This window comes from Cnephaeus nilssonii, assembly GCF_951640355.1.
Source record: "Cnephaeus nilssonii genome assembly, chromosome: 12".
In the NCBI taxonomy this organism is placed as follows: domain Eukaryota; kingdom Metazoa; phylum Chordata; class Mammalia; order Chiroptera; family Vespertilionidae; genus Cnephaeus; species Cnephaeus nilssonii.
This window is the reverse complement of record NC_137083.1, coordinates 52,750,360-52,764,167: the sequence shown is the minus strand read 5'-3', so window position 1 is coordinate 52,764,167 and position 13,808 is coordinate 52,750,360. Positions and strand designations below refer to the sequence as shown.

The window sequence follows — 13,808 nt, the reverse complement described above, 5'->3', positions numbered from 1 at the left end:
TTTTGAGGAACACTAAGAAAAAAATAACCTAATACAAAACTCACAATGAGATGCCAATTCATGCCCATTAAAATAGCTATCATTAAAAAAGTGTTGTTATGGATGAGGAAAAACTGGAATTCCCATGTATTGCTGGTAGGAATGTAAATGGAATGCTGGTAGGAAAACAGTTTGGTGGTTATTCTGATATATTTCACAACACAGATGGGCCTTGAAAACATTAAGCTTAGTGAAATAAGCCAGACACAGAATGACAAATATTATGTGATTTCACTTACACGAGGTACCAAGAATAGACAAATCCATAAACACAGAAAGTAGAGTAGAGACTACCAGGGGCTGGACAAGGGAGAAAGAAGGAATTATTTTTCGATAGGTATAGTTTTTGTTGAGGATGTTGAAAAAATTTTGGATTTAGATAGTGATGATAGTATTACATTTTGAATATATTTAATGCCACTAAATTGTACACTTATGAATGGTTAAAATGATAAATATTATGTTATGTATATTTTACCACAGTATTTTAAAAACAAAAGAATTAAACATTAAATGATTCTGTGAGCCAATTAAAAAGTATTAATCAGGACCCACTGAAAAAAGAAAGAAAAAACATTTTAGATATTTCAAACCAGAAAAGCATGTAATACAAGGACTAAGACACTTATCATTCAAAATATGGAAGGATGGGGAATCAGTAGTCACTACACTATAGATATAAAGGATACTCTGGAAGTCAGAGGTCCAAAAGCTGCTGGCACTATTGCCTCTAAAGATCCATGAAGCTGGAATTAAACACTGGAATGCTCAGTCCAGTCACCTCAACTGCTTCCACTCACTAAGATCTTACAACTTAGCTAACCGGCCAAAAGGCAGTAAAAAGAAAGCTTCCCTGGTCCTTTTGTCTTCCAAATTGCGGGAATTCATCTAACTGATAAAACCTAAACTGTATCCACCTTTGATGGAAGGGAGAATCAGGAAATATACTATATTTTATCATTTATGAGACAATAAAATATTTTAAAAAGTGAAAATTGAAATGCATTTTATAATCAATAGTATATGATGGTTAACTGGCAATATTTTATTTTAGAAATACAAACAGAAATAATGGTGAATCTTAGAATCACATCTTAAATTTAATGAAACAATAATTTTAACTTCCTAATCTAAAAAAGCTCTTCAAATAAAAACATAGTCTCACGTTATCTTCTAAAAGCTTTATATTTTTGCATTTCATACCCAGGCATTTAATCTACCCAGAATTTGTGAATATTGTAGGATAAAAATCCAAATTAATTTTTCCTAAATTTTCCAGCACCGTTTATTGAAAAGAGCATTCTTTTCTAATTTCTAGCATGTATCCTAACATACATCAAGTAACCTACCAACTATAGGTTTTCTTCTTTCCCATCCATCACTAGACTACTCATGACAGTGTCATAATTACACTGTAATGAGTCTTAATAAGTGGTGAAGTATATCCTCCCATACTGTCTTCTTTGGGAGTGGTCTTAGCTACCCTAGCCCTTTACTGATTTTCCCACAGAATTTTAAAATTAGTTTTTAAGTTCCACCAAAACAAAACAAGACAAACAAACCAAAAAACCCTTTCTAAGGTTTAGATTGGGATTATATTAAATATATAAATCCAGCCGAGACCGGTTTGGCTCAGTGGATAGAGCGTCGGCCTTCGGACTGAGGGGTCCCAGGTTCGATTCCGGTCAAGGGCATGTACCTTGGTTGCGGGCACATCCCCAGTAGGGGGTGTGCAAGAGGCAGCTCGTCGATGTTTCTCTCTCATCGATGTTTCTAACTCTCTATCCCTCTCTCTTCCTCACTGCAATAAATCAATAAAATATATTTAAATATATATATATATATATATATATATATAAATCCATTTGGTGAGAGTAATATCTATACAATATCGTCTATCAATCCATGTACATGGTATTTTGATTGAATTATTAGGACTTATATAATTCATTTCAATAAGGCTTTTAGAAATCTTAGGTCATTTTTTATTTTATTATTTTTAAAATATATTTTTATTGATTTCAGAGAGAAAGGGAGAGGGAGAGAGAGTCAGAAGCATCAATGCTGAGAGAATCATCGGTTGGTTGCCTCCCGCACGCCCCCAAATGGGGATCGAGCCTGCAACCAGGGCATGTGCCCTTGACCAGAATCGAACCCGGGACCCTTGAGTCCACAGGCTGAGGCTCTATCCACTGAGCAAAACCAGACAGGGCTTAGGTCATTTTTTAGAACTATTCCTGGGTACAGCATGTTTTATGCTATTGTGAAATGTACTGTTTTAGATTTTCCCTCCTGTCTGCTGTTAGAATATAGTTTCTTGTGCAACTCATTGTTTATAAATTGTAGATATTTTAAAAAATTTAAATACACAATTATATAGTCTATGAATGATGATAGTTTTATTTCTCCCTTTCCAATTCTTATGTTTTTATTTATTATTATTATTTTTTTAATCCTCAATCGAGGATATTTTTCCATTGAATTTTAGAGAGTGGGAGAGGGAAAGACAGAGAGAAATATCGATGTGAGAGAAACACATCAATTGGTTGCCTCCTGCGTGCCCCAACCAGAGCCCGGGCCAGGGAGGAGCCTGCAACCAAGGTACAAGCCCTTGACGGGAATCAAACCCAAGACCCTTCAGTCTGCAGGCGGATGATCTATCCAATGAGCCAAACCAGATAGGGCCAATTCTTATGTTTTTAAATTTTCTTTTTCTTAACTCAGTGAAGGTTAGGACCTCTACTACAATTTTAACTAGAAGAAGTTTTAATGAACGACCTTATTTCTCCCAATCTCAGAGGAATAGCTTTCAATATTTCAACAGTAGTAATTATAAAACTTGATTTAAAAAAAATAGATGCTCCTTATCACATTTGATTTGCTTCGGGTTTTATGCTGAATTTTATCAAAAACCGTTTGCAACTATTCAACGGATCATATGTCTCTTCTCTAACCTGTTGAGATGGCAACACATATAGTAGTCCCCCCTTATCCGTGGTTTCAGTTACCCGTGGTAAACTGCAATCCTAAAATATTAAATGAAAAATTCCATTGAAATAAACCATTAAAATATTAAATGAAAAATTCCAATGAAATAAACCATTCATAAGTTTTAAGTTGAGTGCTGATCTGATAATGATGAAACCTCACACCATCCTCTCTGTCCAGGGCAGGACGTGAATCATCCCTTTGTCCAGTGTACCCATTCTATATATACGCTCCCTGCCACTCAGTCACTTACTAGCCATCTTGGTTAACAAATTCACTGTTGTGGTATGGTAGTGCTGTGTTCAAGAAAGCTTTATTTTACTTAATTACGGGCCCAAAGTGCAAAAGTAGTGATGCTGGCAATTCGAATATGCCTAAGGGAAGCTGTAAAGTGCTTCCTTTAAGTGAAAATATATGTATGTCTAGAAAAAAAAATACTGCCCTGGCCAGTGTTTCCCAGTGGTTAGAGTATTGGCCCACACACCAAAGGATCTCTCTAGGGTTCAATTCCCTGTCAAGGGCATGTGCCTGGGCTGAAGGCTCAATCCCCAGCCCTGGTCAGGGTGCATGGGGGAGGCAACCAATCAATGTGTTTCTCTCACATTGCTGTTTCTTTCTTTCTTTCTTTCTCTCTCTCTCTCTCTCTCTCTCTCTCTCTCTCTCTCTCTCTCTCCCCCCCCCCCTTCTCTCCCTCCCTTTCCCCTCTCTCCCTTAAAAAAAAAAAAAATCCTCAGGTGAGAATAAAAAGAAAAAATTTTTAAAATACTATATATAGGGTTCAGTACTATCCTCAGTTTCAGGCATCCACTGGGGTTCTTAGAATATATCCCCTTAAGATAAGGGGTACTACTGTACATATAGAGACTTTAAGTGCCAAACTCAATAGTAGAAAAATCATCTGCGATAGAGAGTTATGAAAAAGTTATACTGAATTAAATTCTCACGTATAGTAAAACTTAACTTGAGATTGTGTAACTTACTGTTAATATGAGAAGTACAGTAATGGGTGGGATATTATAAACATACAAAGTAAGCATGTAAAAACTACGAAGAAATGAACACTTTCAGTTGTTGGAGAACAGGAATGTAAGGATTATACTGAATCATAATCTCTTTCCTACCTGAAGTTCTGACACTATTCCCATAGAAATAGTTATATGATGTGTAAAAAAGCAATTTTGAGTTATTTAAGGATAATTAACAATAGCACTTTATCTTTTTATAGTAAAAAGGTATAAAAGCAATAATTGGTATTTACGGAAAAGATAGCATGTTTTTATAATGAGAATTAAATTTGCACATTATAAGAAATCATGCTAATCTCTCTTTAAAAAATAATCATACCTATTTAAGACTCTTCCCCGCCCCCCCGACCCCGACCTAATCTACAGAGAGATTTCTAAGTAGAAAATATAAACTTTAAAACAGAGGAAAAGGGGTTAGACCCAAGTTGACAATACAAAAATATAGGTTCTAATAACTAGTATTTACAATGTAGCTGAAGCTATTAATTTCCTTTAACTTTTAAAGTACATCTATAAGCCCAAACAGAAATTTACTTTGCAAAAGAAATGTAGAAAATACAGTTTAAAAGTCCTAGGTCAATGGAGGAACAACCCCTAGTGGTATTTTAAACTTTCAAAATACTTGAAGATAAGTGACTAATTCAAAGCATCCTAAAGATAGAAAGTCAATTTTTTCTGGTGTTATTAATTTAAAGGTTATATATTTAGTGCAAGAAAAAAATATGAAACAAGAGTAGAGTATTTCTCCATTTAAACACAATTAAAGCATCTTTTACAATAAGAAGATGAATACTTAAACACATACACACATTAATTTTGGAACAACAGTTGAAAATAGACTGCCAAAATGTTATGTTTCTCTCTCCCTGGAAATGCAGTTTCAAAATTAGCAAGGTAGCCAAATACAACTGGAATAAAACTCCTGACAACATGAACAGAAGCCTGGACACTGTCTACTTCCCAATTGTCACATGACCCTATACTGATCAGGTATTTGAGACTCATGCTCTATGAACACATTTCCTCATTTTTTGTTTTTTAATCCTTAAGTGAAAAATCATGATCAGAGCTTCTGGATATAAAGTTAATTGAGTTCAGAGTGATTTTTATATTCTGTATCGAGGGCTTTCCCAGGACCCAGAAAGGAATGTAATGTTACTGGGCATCAATTTCTCTTTCTATATGCGTAGTCTTAATATGGGAAGGAACAAGAATAATAGTTTTTTAAACCCAAGAGAAAACATGGAAACAAAAATAATCTCAGAGGGTAGAGGGAAGAGAAAAATAATTGCTTAATATTAGGGTGGAAGTTAGATTAAGAGTTTCTTCTGAATACCATACTAATTATGTATGACAGTAAATTAGGTTGGTAGGCAAAAGAAACTGAAAAAGAAAAACTATCTCCCAGAATGTCAATTCTCCACCAAATATTTAAGGAAGAATGGAACAGATGAGGCTAACTTTCTGGTTCTTAGAGTATTAACATTAATACTATAATGTTTCACCTAAAAATAAACTACAAAAACAAAACACCCAAAAAACAGAAAGCTTCTAAACAGGCTCACCTATATTGAATTCAGAAATTCTATAACTATTGCTAATCCTGACTTTACAAGTAAAATAGACAAAGAGACTGAGTAAAGGACTTGAAACAATTCAACTTTAGAGGAATACAAAATCCAGTAAGGTTTATTTTAATGGCAATTTGAAGCAGAAATATAGGAAGCATGAGAACATACATGGATTTCATAAAACAAGGGGATTATGACAAAAAATGTTCACTACGTTCTCAGCTAAATTAATATCAATATGTCAAAGGACACAAAATGCACTTTTGCAATTCTAAAGGAGTAAACAAACAACTTTATGATTGAGAAAAAGGTACAAGGTAAGCATAGTCTTAGAAAATGCTTTAAAAACAAAACAAAACAAAACAATGTAACCTGATTCCTTCCTTCTCTTCCCCATTACTCATAGAATATAGGTTTCCAGTTGTTATGATGGGATCCTAATTAATCCTAATCAGGAAAGCAAGGAACAGGGAATTTAAAAAAAGTCAGACTTCTGTAGCCTGTTATCCTAGCATAATTTTTCTGGACTATTATCCAAATACAACTAAACCAAGTTTGCTCTCAGGTTTACTACATTCAGGGATTCAAGCACCCACCACAATGTTCCTTTCTTATCTGTTTACTAACAATCAATTCCTTTAATATCCAGCATATCCAGTGAGTGATATCAGAAGAGGTGAGTGGATGCTTAAAGGAGGGAGCTCATTAAATGAGAGAGAAAGAGTAAAGAAAGGGAACACAAGAAATACCAAAAACACAGTTATTTTATGGTTTTGCCTAAAAGGCATGTTTTGTCCACCTTCAAATATATCCAGACAAGTATTAACAGCAATAGCCAGAACTGCAGAAGCACATACCTTAGTGGGACTTACATTTATTAAGAGTATGATGTAATCCACCCCAGTTTGCCTGGTTCATAAAAATGTGTTTTAACACAGTGGGCCTCATTATAAAAGGAGAGTCTATCCCAGAATACTGCTTAGTCGATGCATTATTATAATTACACAGCTTAACTAAGATCATCAATAAGAGATCTTAAAAACAATACAATTTTAATTGTAACCTGATTGTAAGATGCTCCCTTCTAGTGATGCACAGCACAAAAACAGTTAATAAATACCATACCCAGTTAGTTACAATGAATTTTTCAATGTATTTATTATACCATATGGTCATACTGTCCCATCTTATACCATATGGTCATAGAAAGTAGTATCAGGGAATATAAGTGGTCAGAAGTAAATGTTTAATGCCAAAAGTATAAGCACATTCATTGGCTAAATATTTAATAAGCGTCTGTCACTTACCAGAATATTCTATTTTGAGCATCTACAAATACTTACAAATATAGGACATGCAATTTGTTCAATTCCCAACATAATTTTATGTTTAAGATGTTTGATAACAAGAGTAAAAAATGTAGAAACAACCTAATGTCAAAAAATATGTAGTTTAAAAATTGCAGTATATCTAATGATAGGTAAGCTATTTTGCTATATAGTTAAGTTAAAAATATTACAAAAGCACATACATTGTATTGTATTATCTATAACAATAAAAGCGTAATATGCTAATTAGACCAGATAGCCAAATGACCTTCCGGACAAAGCTGGGGCTGTCACCATGGCTGCGAGGGAGGGCCGAGGGCAGTCTTCACGCTGCGAGGGCCAAGCCCCTTGCACGAATTTTGTGCATTGGGCCTCTAGTAAACGCATAAGAACAGTATATAGATATACGTACATCAAAATGTTTATATAATTATATCTTAGTGGCAAGATAACAGATGATTTTGTTTACTTTTTGTACTTAGAGCTTTCTAATTTTTCAATAATGAATGTGCTTTCTCTCCATAATTAGAAATGTTTTAGTGCAGCTGAAATTTCTGTGAGAAACATTTTTTTAAAAACATATTTCACTGTTAGGTAAGGTAAATCTTTAGAATAAAGCATGTCATTTTACACAAACACAATTTTTCATTTATTTCCATGCACGTGGCAATTAGAAGATATCTCTTTAAGTGATTATAAAGAAGACAGTTCAAAAGACCATAGTACATTTCAGCTTCCGCTGAATTAATACAACTTCTAATTTAAAATTATTGCTTGGAAAAATTTATTCTACCACCATGACAATGAAATTTATATTAAAAAAAGATCCATTTTTAATAACTTATACCTCCCCCCGTCAAATACATTTATTATCAGCTCCTATAAAAAGTATAAAGGAAAAACTACTATTCATTACTAAACATTAAAACCTGGGTGAAGGAGGCAGAGGGAAACACTTTTAACTAATTAAAATTAGTTATTCTACTTATTTATGCATTCATTGGTTGTTTCTCATATGTGCTCTGACCGGGGATCAAACCCAAACGCTGGCACATCTGGAAGATGCTCTAACCAACTGAGCTACCTGGTCAGGGCCACAAATTAAAATTTGTTCAAGTATCCTTAAGATTTCAGGAGATATGAATATGCTTTCCAATTATTGGCAATTTAAACTAAATCCAACTGGCCTAGAGGTACTCAAGCATTGATTCAGGAGAATTGCCTAGGAAGTGTGCAAATGCAGAAACTCATGCCCTAGCTTTCACCTAATCAGAATCTTCAGAGGGTAGAGTTCAAACAATCTGGCCCTTTCAAATAAGATAACAGAGATTCTACTTTACAAACGCCTTCTCTATATCATTGCAAACTGTTCTAATAACTCTGAAACAAAATTCTCAGTAGACAATATTATAATCAGAAAATTACAATTTCATGAGCCATACACACTAATTTATCTATTCTTCTCGATACAATTTAACAAAACCATACGTCATCTATAGAGTAAAGCAAGCCTAGAGGCACCTGTGCCTGGTAAGACAAAGGCATATCCGATTCATGGAAAAAATAGACAGCAGATGTGACCCCTAGTATTTATCCATTAAAAACAATGTATCCTAAAAATAAATTTCCATGTCAACGGAACAAAGCTGTTTATAAATAAGAAGGAATGTGGAGGTGTGGGGAAGACAAGAGGAAGCTTCAGCAAGTTAAGTACCAAAAGCCAGGAAACAAGGCAAAATGAATGGCAATTGGGGACAAGGAAAACAGAATAAACTAGTAAATGGAAGAAGGGAAGAGTACTATCCTTAGAATCCAAGAGGAAACCAAGCTGAGTAAAAATGCAAACCGTAAAGTGGAAAATGGTGTAATTTTGTTAAGAAAGAAGAAGATAGAAGAAAATTTAGAGTAGATCAAAAGATGGTACAGAACACATCATGGGCATAGATGGAAGTGGTCTAAGAGGATGAAAAACAAATATTGTGAACAAACCGATACTAATTAGAGCAAGCACAGCAAATGAATTTACAAAGTAAAGATGATGAAGCAGGAAAAAGAATTGCATAGACAGAAGAATGAAACGTTATGAGAATTGGGAAACAAAATGTAACTAGCAGGAAGAAAAGAGAACTTTGAGCACAGTCAACAGCCTAAGTCATGCTACATGCTATCTAATCAAGAATAGTAAAGCGCAGTTGTTATACCATATATTATCTCATTATTTGTAAAGTATAATGAAGTGTGTTATTTTATGTAATAAAATGCCAAATACGAAATATGATAAACTTTATGTAATAAAAAACACAATGTAAATAAACTCATTTGACAAGGTGATAAGAAGCTGAATAATGCAAAAAAAAAAAAAGAAAGAAAAAAGAGACAGGCTGAGAGAAGCAACGGCTAAAAAGCAAAAAGTGAAAGAAAAAAACGGGGACAGAAGGAAGGACAACAGAAGGAAGGCAATCAGACCTATTTTTTTAAAAAACCGGTAGGAATCAATAGAGAGGTGTGAATGGACAATGGAAGAACCACCAAAAAGTGCCGGTAGTGCAAAGTGAAACCTGATGGAATCTTGACAGCTTCAGGATTCGGAAAGTAAGGAGCTCCAAAGCGTTCGGAAGGATTTGTGAAGCTGGCAATAGATGACAATGTCGGGGAGCTGTGGAATGAAGTCAAGGGCCTCACGAGGACTAGGGGAAAGAGAAGAGCAAAGAGCGGTCTTCAGTGGGAGCTGAGGTCAGAAGGCGGGCGGGCGGGCCGGCAGATGGGGACGGGATGCGGGAGCACCGATCCACCTTCGGAACGCAGGGTCCTGAGACCGGGAGGAAAGGGAGAGTGGAAAGTGGGGTTGAGGTTTGAAAAAGTACAGAGTAAAGCAAAACCAGCCGCTGGGTAGAAGAGGTGAAGAGAAACCCCCACCCCCGCCCCCCAAGAGTAGAGAAGCAGAAGGGAGGACAGCGGCCTGAAAAGGGGGGCAGTCAGGGAGAGCAGAGAGGGAAGGATGCGCCCCATCATCCCCAGGACCATGTCATCACTACAGACACCACGGGAACTGGGGCTGGACGCCCGGCCCGGCTCCTCGACCACATCTTCCACCGGGATGCCGCCGCCCCCCGCCGCCCCCCACCCGACACAACGAAAACATCTCAGAGATGCCAGCCTGGCTCCCTCCAGCCAGCCGTGACCTAGGACCAAGCCGGAGCCTCGCCCCCTACTGATCGCCTCCGGCTCCACCACCGCTTCACGAACCCCCCAAGCCGGGGTGCGGGCCAGGGGAACCCCCCCGGGCCATGGTGTGTGTTTACGTAGCGAGGAGCTGAATGACGGAGGGGGACCGGGGGGATACCCACCTCCCATCCGCAGAGCACCAAGGAGGGGGTGGCTGAGGGCACCAGAGCGCCCAGCACCACCACCTCTTCCCCCCAAATAAACACCCGCCGGCCGAGCCGAGACGGGAAGGGTGCAGGGGGCGCCGGCACTCACCTCCTCGGGGATGGCGGGGTCCGCAGCCGAAGAGGCCGCGGCGCCGGCGCCGGCCTCGGGCTCCATGTCCCCGTTGAACAGAGCCTGGCCCTGCTCCGCGCCGCCGTCGCCGCTCAGCGCCGCCATCTTATCACCGAGAGCCGGGGCTCGAGCGACCGCTGCTGGGCGGGGAGGGGGAAGGGAGGCGGAGGGCGGGGGGGAGGCGGAGGCGGAGGGCGGGGGGCGGCGGGGGCGACGGCCGGGCGGCGCCGGCGGCGGGAGGGCGCTGGGCCACCTCAGGAACCGGCCCGCGGCCCCCAACGCAGCCGCGCCTGAGGGGATTGGGGGAAGGACGCTAGGCGGGGGGCGGGGGAAGGGGGCGGAGACCACTAGAAGTCGCCGCGGCAATGGCGTCACCCGCACCTCACGGTCGTTACGTCATCCCGGGTGCGTGACGTAACCCGAGGAGCGCCCTCGCGCCCTCGCCGGGGGAGGCTTCCTTCGCGTCCTGCCCTCCGCGGCGCTCAGCGGTTTCTTTCCTTCCGCCGTTTCCATGGCTTCGGTTTCCTACCCGGTTCTCCTCTCGGTCCTGAGCCGGTTCCGTAGCGTAGGACTCCCTGGCCGAGTTCGAGGAGAAGTTGGAGTCCTAGAGGGAGGAGGACGGGGAAGCCCGTACTGCTGTTATTTCCTGCACCACGAACGTCTCTGTCCCAAAAATAAGACGTGGAACCCCGCGGTCGAAACCGCCGGGTGGAATTTGATGGAGACGTGCTGAGGAACAGCCAACTTATCAGAACGATGCGTGTATCCTCTTCCCGAACGGACCTGGCCTGTCAAAGGGAATCGAAATGGAAGTCGGAAAGGTGTTTGGCTGGTGGTTTCCATCGTTGGGGAAATAAAACGTTTCCCCTTAGAATATTTTTCGTTTTCCAGGTTCACTCATTTAACAGATGTCGGTGATGGAGCGCTTTCCCAAGCGCTAGGGCTTGCCCAAGGCACAGAATATTCTAGACATCTGAAACATCAAAACTTTGGTCCTGTTTGTTTTGAAGAAAACCATTCAAAATATGTTAAAATACCGTTGTGCTTTTTATAACAGAACATTCCAAGGCATTCTCTATGCAAAATATGCATGAAAACTATTAAGGAAGGAGAAGTACATTCCTTGGGAGAGGCCCAATGACAGAATGGAATTAAGGAAACCCAGCTCATGATTAAAAATACATATATTTTAAAGGAAAAGGGGACTATTCAGGGAGGGGGAAAAAACAATTTAAGGGAGGGAGAAAGAGTAGTGACAAACATAGTGGAAGTTACTGTGGCTCCTGATGGTGGAAGTTAATCGCTAAAGGAACCTAAACGTCAAGACAGGAGAAGCCCTGAGTGGACTCTGCACTTTTGTGCTTCCCATGAATGGGGAAGCCACCAGTGACCATCGTATTCAGGATGATTCAAGAGATAGAAAGCTGTCCTACTGACCTCCGAAGCAGGAGGTCTGCATATTGATAGAGTCAACATGAGCCTGGGAGCTGACCCTTACTCCCAAGGTAAGAAGTTTGCGAGGCTGCTTGGTTAATCAGAATACCAATATCCCTCGACATTGAAATGTACAAAATACAACCTAATGAATGAGCATGGTATCCTTTATTAGTATCATTGTACTTTCTTCTCCAAGTAGGAAAGTCGCCTAGAGGAACTAAATTTAAATCAAAAGGTGTCTTGGAAAAGTAGAATAAATGAAGATGATTGTAAGGGATAATGTCATCAAGCTGTAGTCTGAAGTGCCCTCTTTATTATAAGGATGTACTTCTAAGCAAACTAAAATAGCACAGTCAGCCAGTTTGATTTCATCTGACACAAAACTGGCAGGTTTTTAAATTCTCTAACAGACTTACTTCATTTCTAAAACTCAGCTTCTGAAAATATTACATCATTAAAACATTGTCTCAAAAGGTTAAAAGTTCTAAGATTATTTTTTCATTTATTCCATTTTAAATTATAGTCTTCCTTACTAGAAACAATCTGTAAATCTTATTTTACATGGCTATTTCTTCACAGAATGGCTGAGATCACCCATTTAATATTGCTTCTTGTTAGCTTCCATTTATTCAACACTTTCTGAACTTGTCTTCAAATTTTGGATATATTTTATTTGATTTTCCTAGGCCATTCTAATGCCCCACAGTATCCAGATGGGAAAATATAAAGAAAGCATAAACTTTGGAGTCCAAAGATCAGGATTTTAGTGTCAGCATGCCACATTTTGGCTATATAACCTCAAGCAGGTAAGCTCAAATCACTATTTTTGTTGTTTTATTCGTTTATTTTTAAAATTTATCTTTATTATTGAAAGTATTACATATGTCCCCTTTTTTTCCCTATTGACCCCTTCTAGCCCTCACCCGCCCCCAGCCCCATGCCTTCACCACACTATTGTCTGTGTCCATGGGTTATGCATATAAGTTCTTTGGTTAATCTCTTCCCACCCACCCACCTACCCCTGCCTTCCCTCTGAGATTCGGCAGTCTGTTCCATGATTTCATGTCTCTGGATCTATTTTATTCATCAGTTTACTTTGTTCTTTATATTCTACATATGAGTCAGATCATGTGATACTTTCTCTGACTGACTTATTTTGCTTAGCATTATACGCTCCAAGTATTGTTTTAATCTGTAAAATGAGAGGGATAGTAATGCCAGGCCAACCTATCTACCTATCATTATGAGGATAAAATATTATAGTTTTGCCCTTTATGAAATATAAAGTTACCCTCTCAGTCAGAATTCAGACAAGGCTTTTCTCTGCTCCATGACGTCTGTGAGCTCATGTGGAGGGGTGCGCCTGGGGGATGTTTCAAAGGGTTGGGATGGCAATCATCCGGAGGCATATTTCCTCACATGTTTGGTGGTTGAAACTGGGACTTCACCTGGGGCAGTCAGCCAGAATACCTAAGCATACTCTCTTCATGTGGCATGCTTGCCTCAGGGGAGTCAGACTTCTTGCAAGGTGGCCAAGAGCTCCAAATGCTCGTGTTCCTGTAAGCAAGGTGAAAGCTATAATGCATTATATGACCTAGCTTCCAAAGTCACACAGCGTCACTTCTGCTGCATTTTATTGGATACAGGTTAAGTTACAAAGTCCAGCCCAAATAAAAGGAGAGAGGATTTAAATCCTATCTCTCAATGGAAGAAGTGTCAAAGAATTTACACATATGTTTAATTTACAGACAGATCGTGTTTACAGTAATGAATTGGCTACTCTGTAGAAATGGCTGCTTATGTCACCTTCTCCAGAAGGGATTCTGTATTCAAATTCTCCCTCTTTTATTACTGGAAATCACCAAGACATCCCAGTATGCTCATGAAGAAGCCCTTACCTTCTTTCATTAGCTTCTGAA

General features: G+C 39.1%; 1 protein-coding gene across 3 annotated transcripts in view; it reads right to left on the bottom strand.

Annotated features, from left to right (window-relative positions):
* Positions 1 to 10,763, bottom strand: part of BRAF (B-Raf proto-oncogene, serine/threonine kinase) — a 136,325-nt gene extending 125,562 nt beyond the window's left edge. For all 3 annotated transcript variants that reach the window (XM_079786536.1, XM_079786534.1, XM_079786535.1), the window contains exon 1: positions 10,432 to 10,763. In XM_079786536.1, coding sequence (XP_079642662.1) covers positions 10,432 to 10,557 — 126 coding nt within the window. In that variant the 5' untranslated portion in view covers positions 10,558 to 10,763. The remainder of the gene's footprint in view (positions 1 to 10,431) is intronic.
* Positions 10,764 to 13,808: the final 3,045 nt, after the last annotated feature.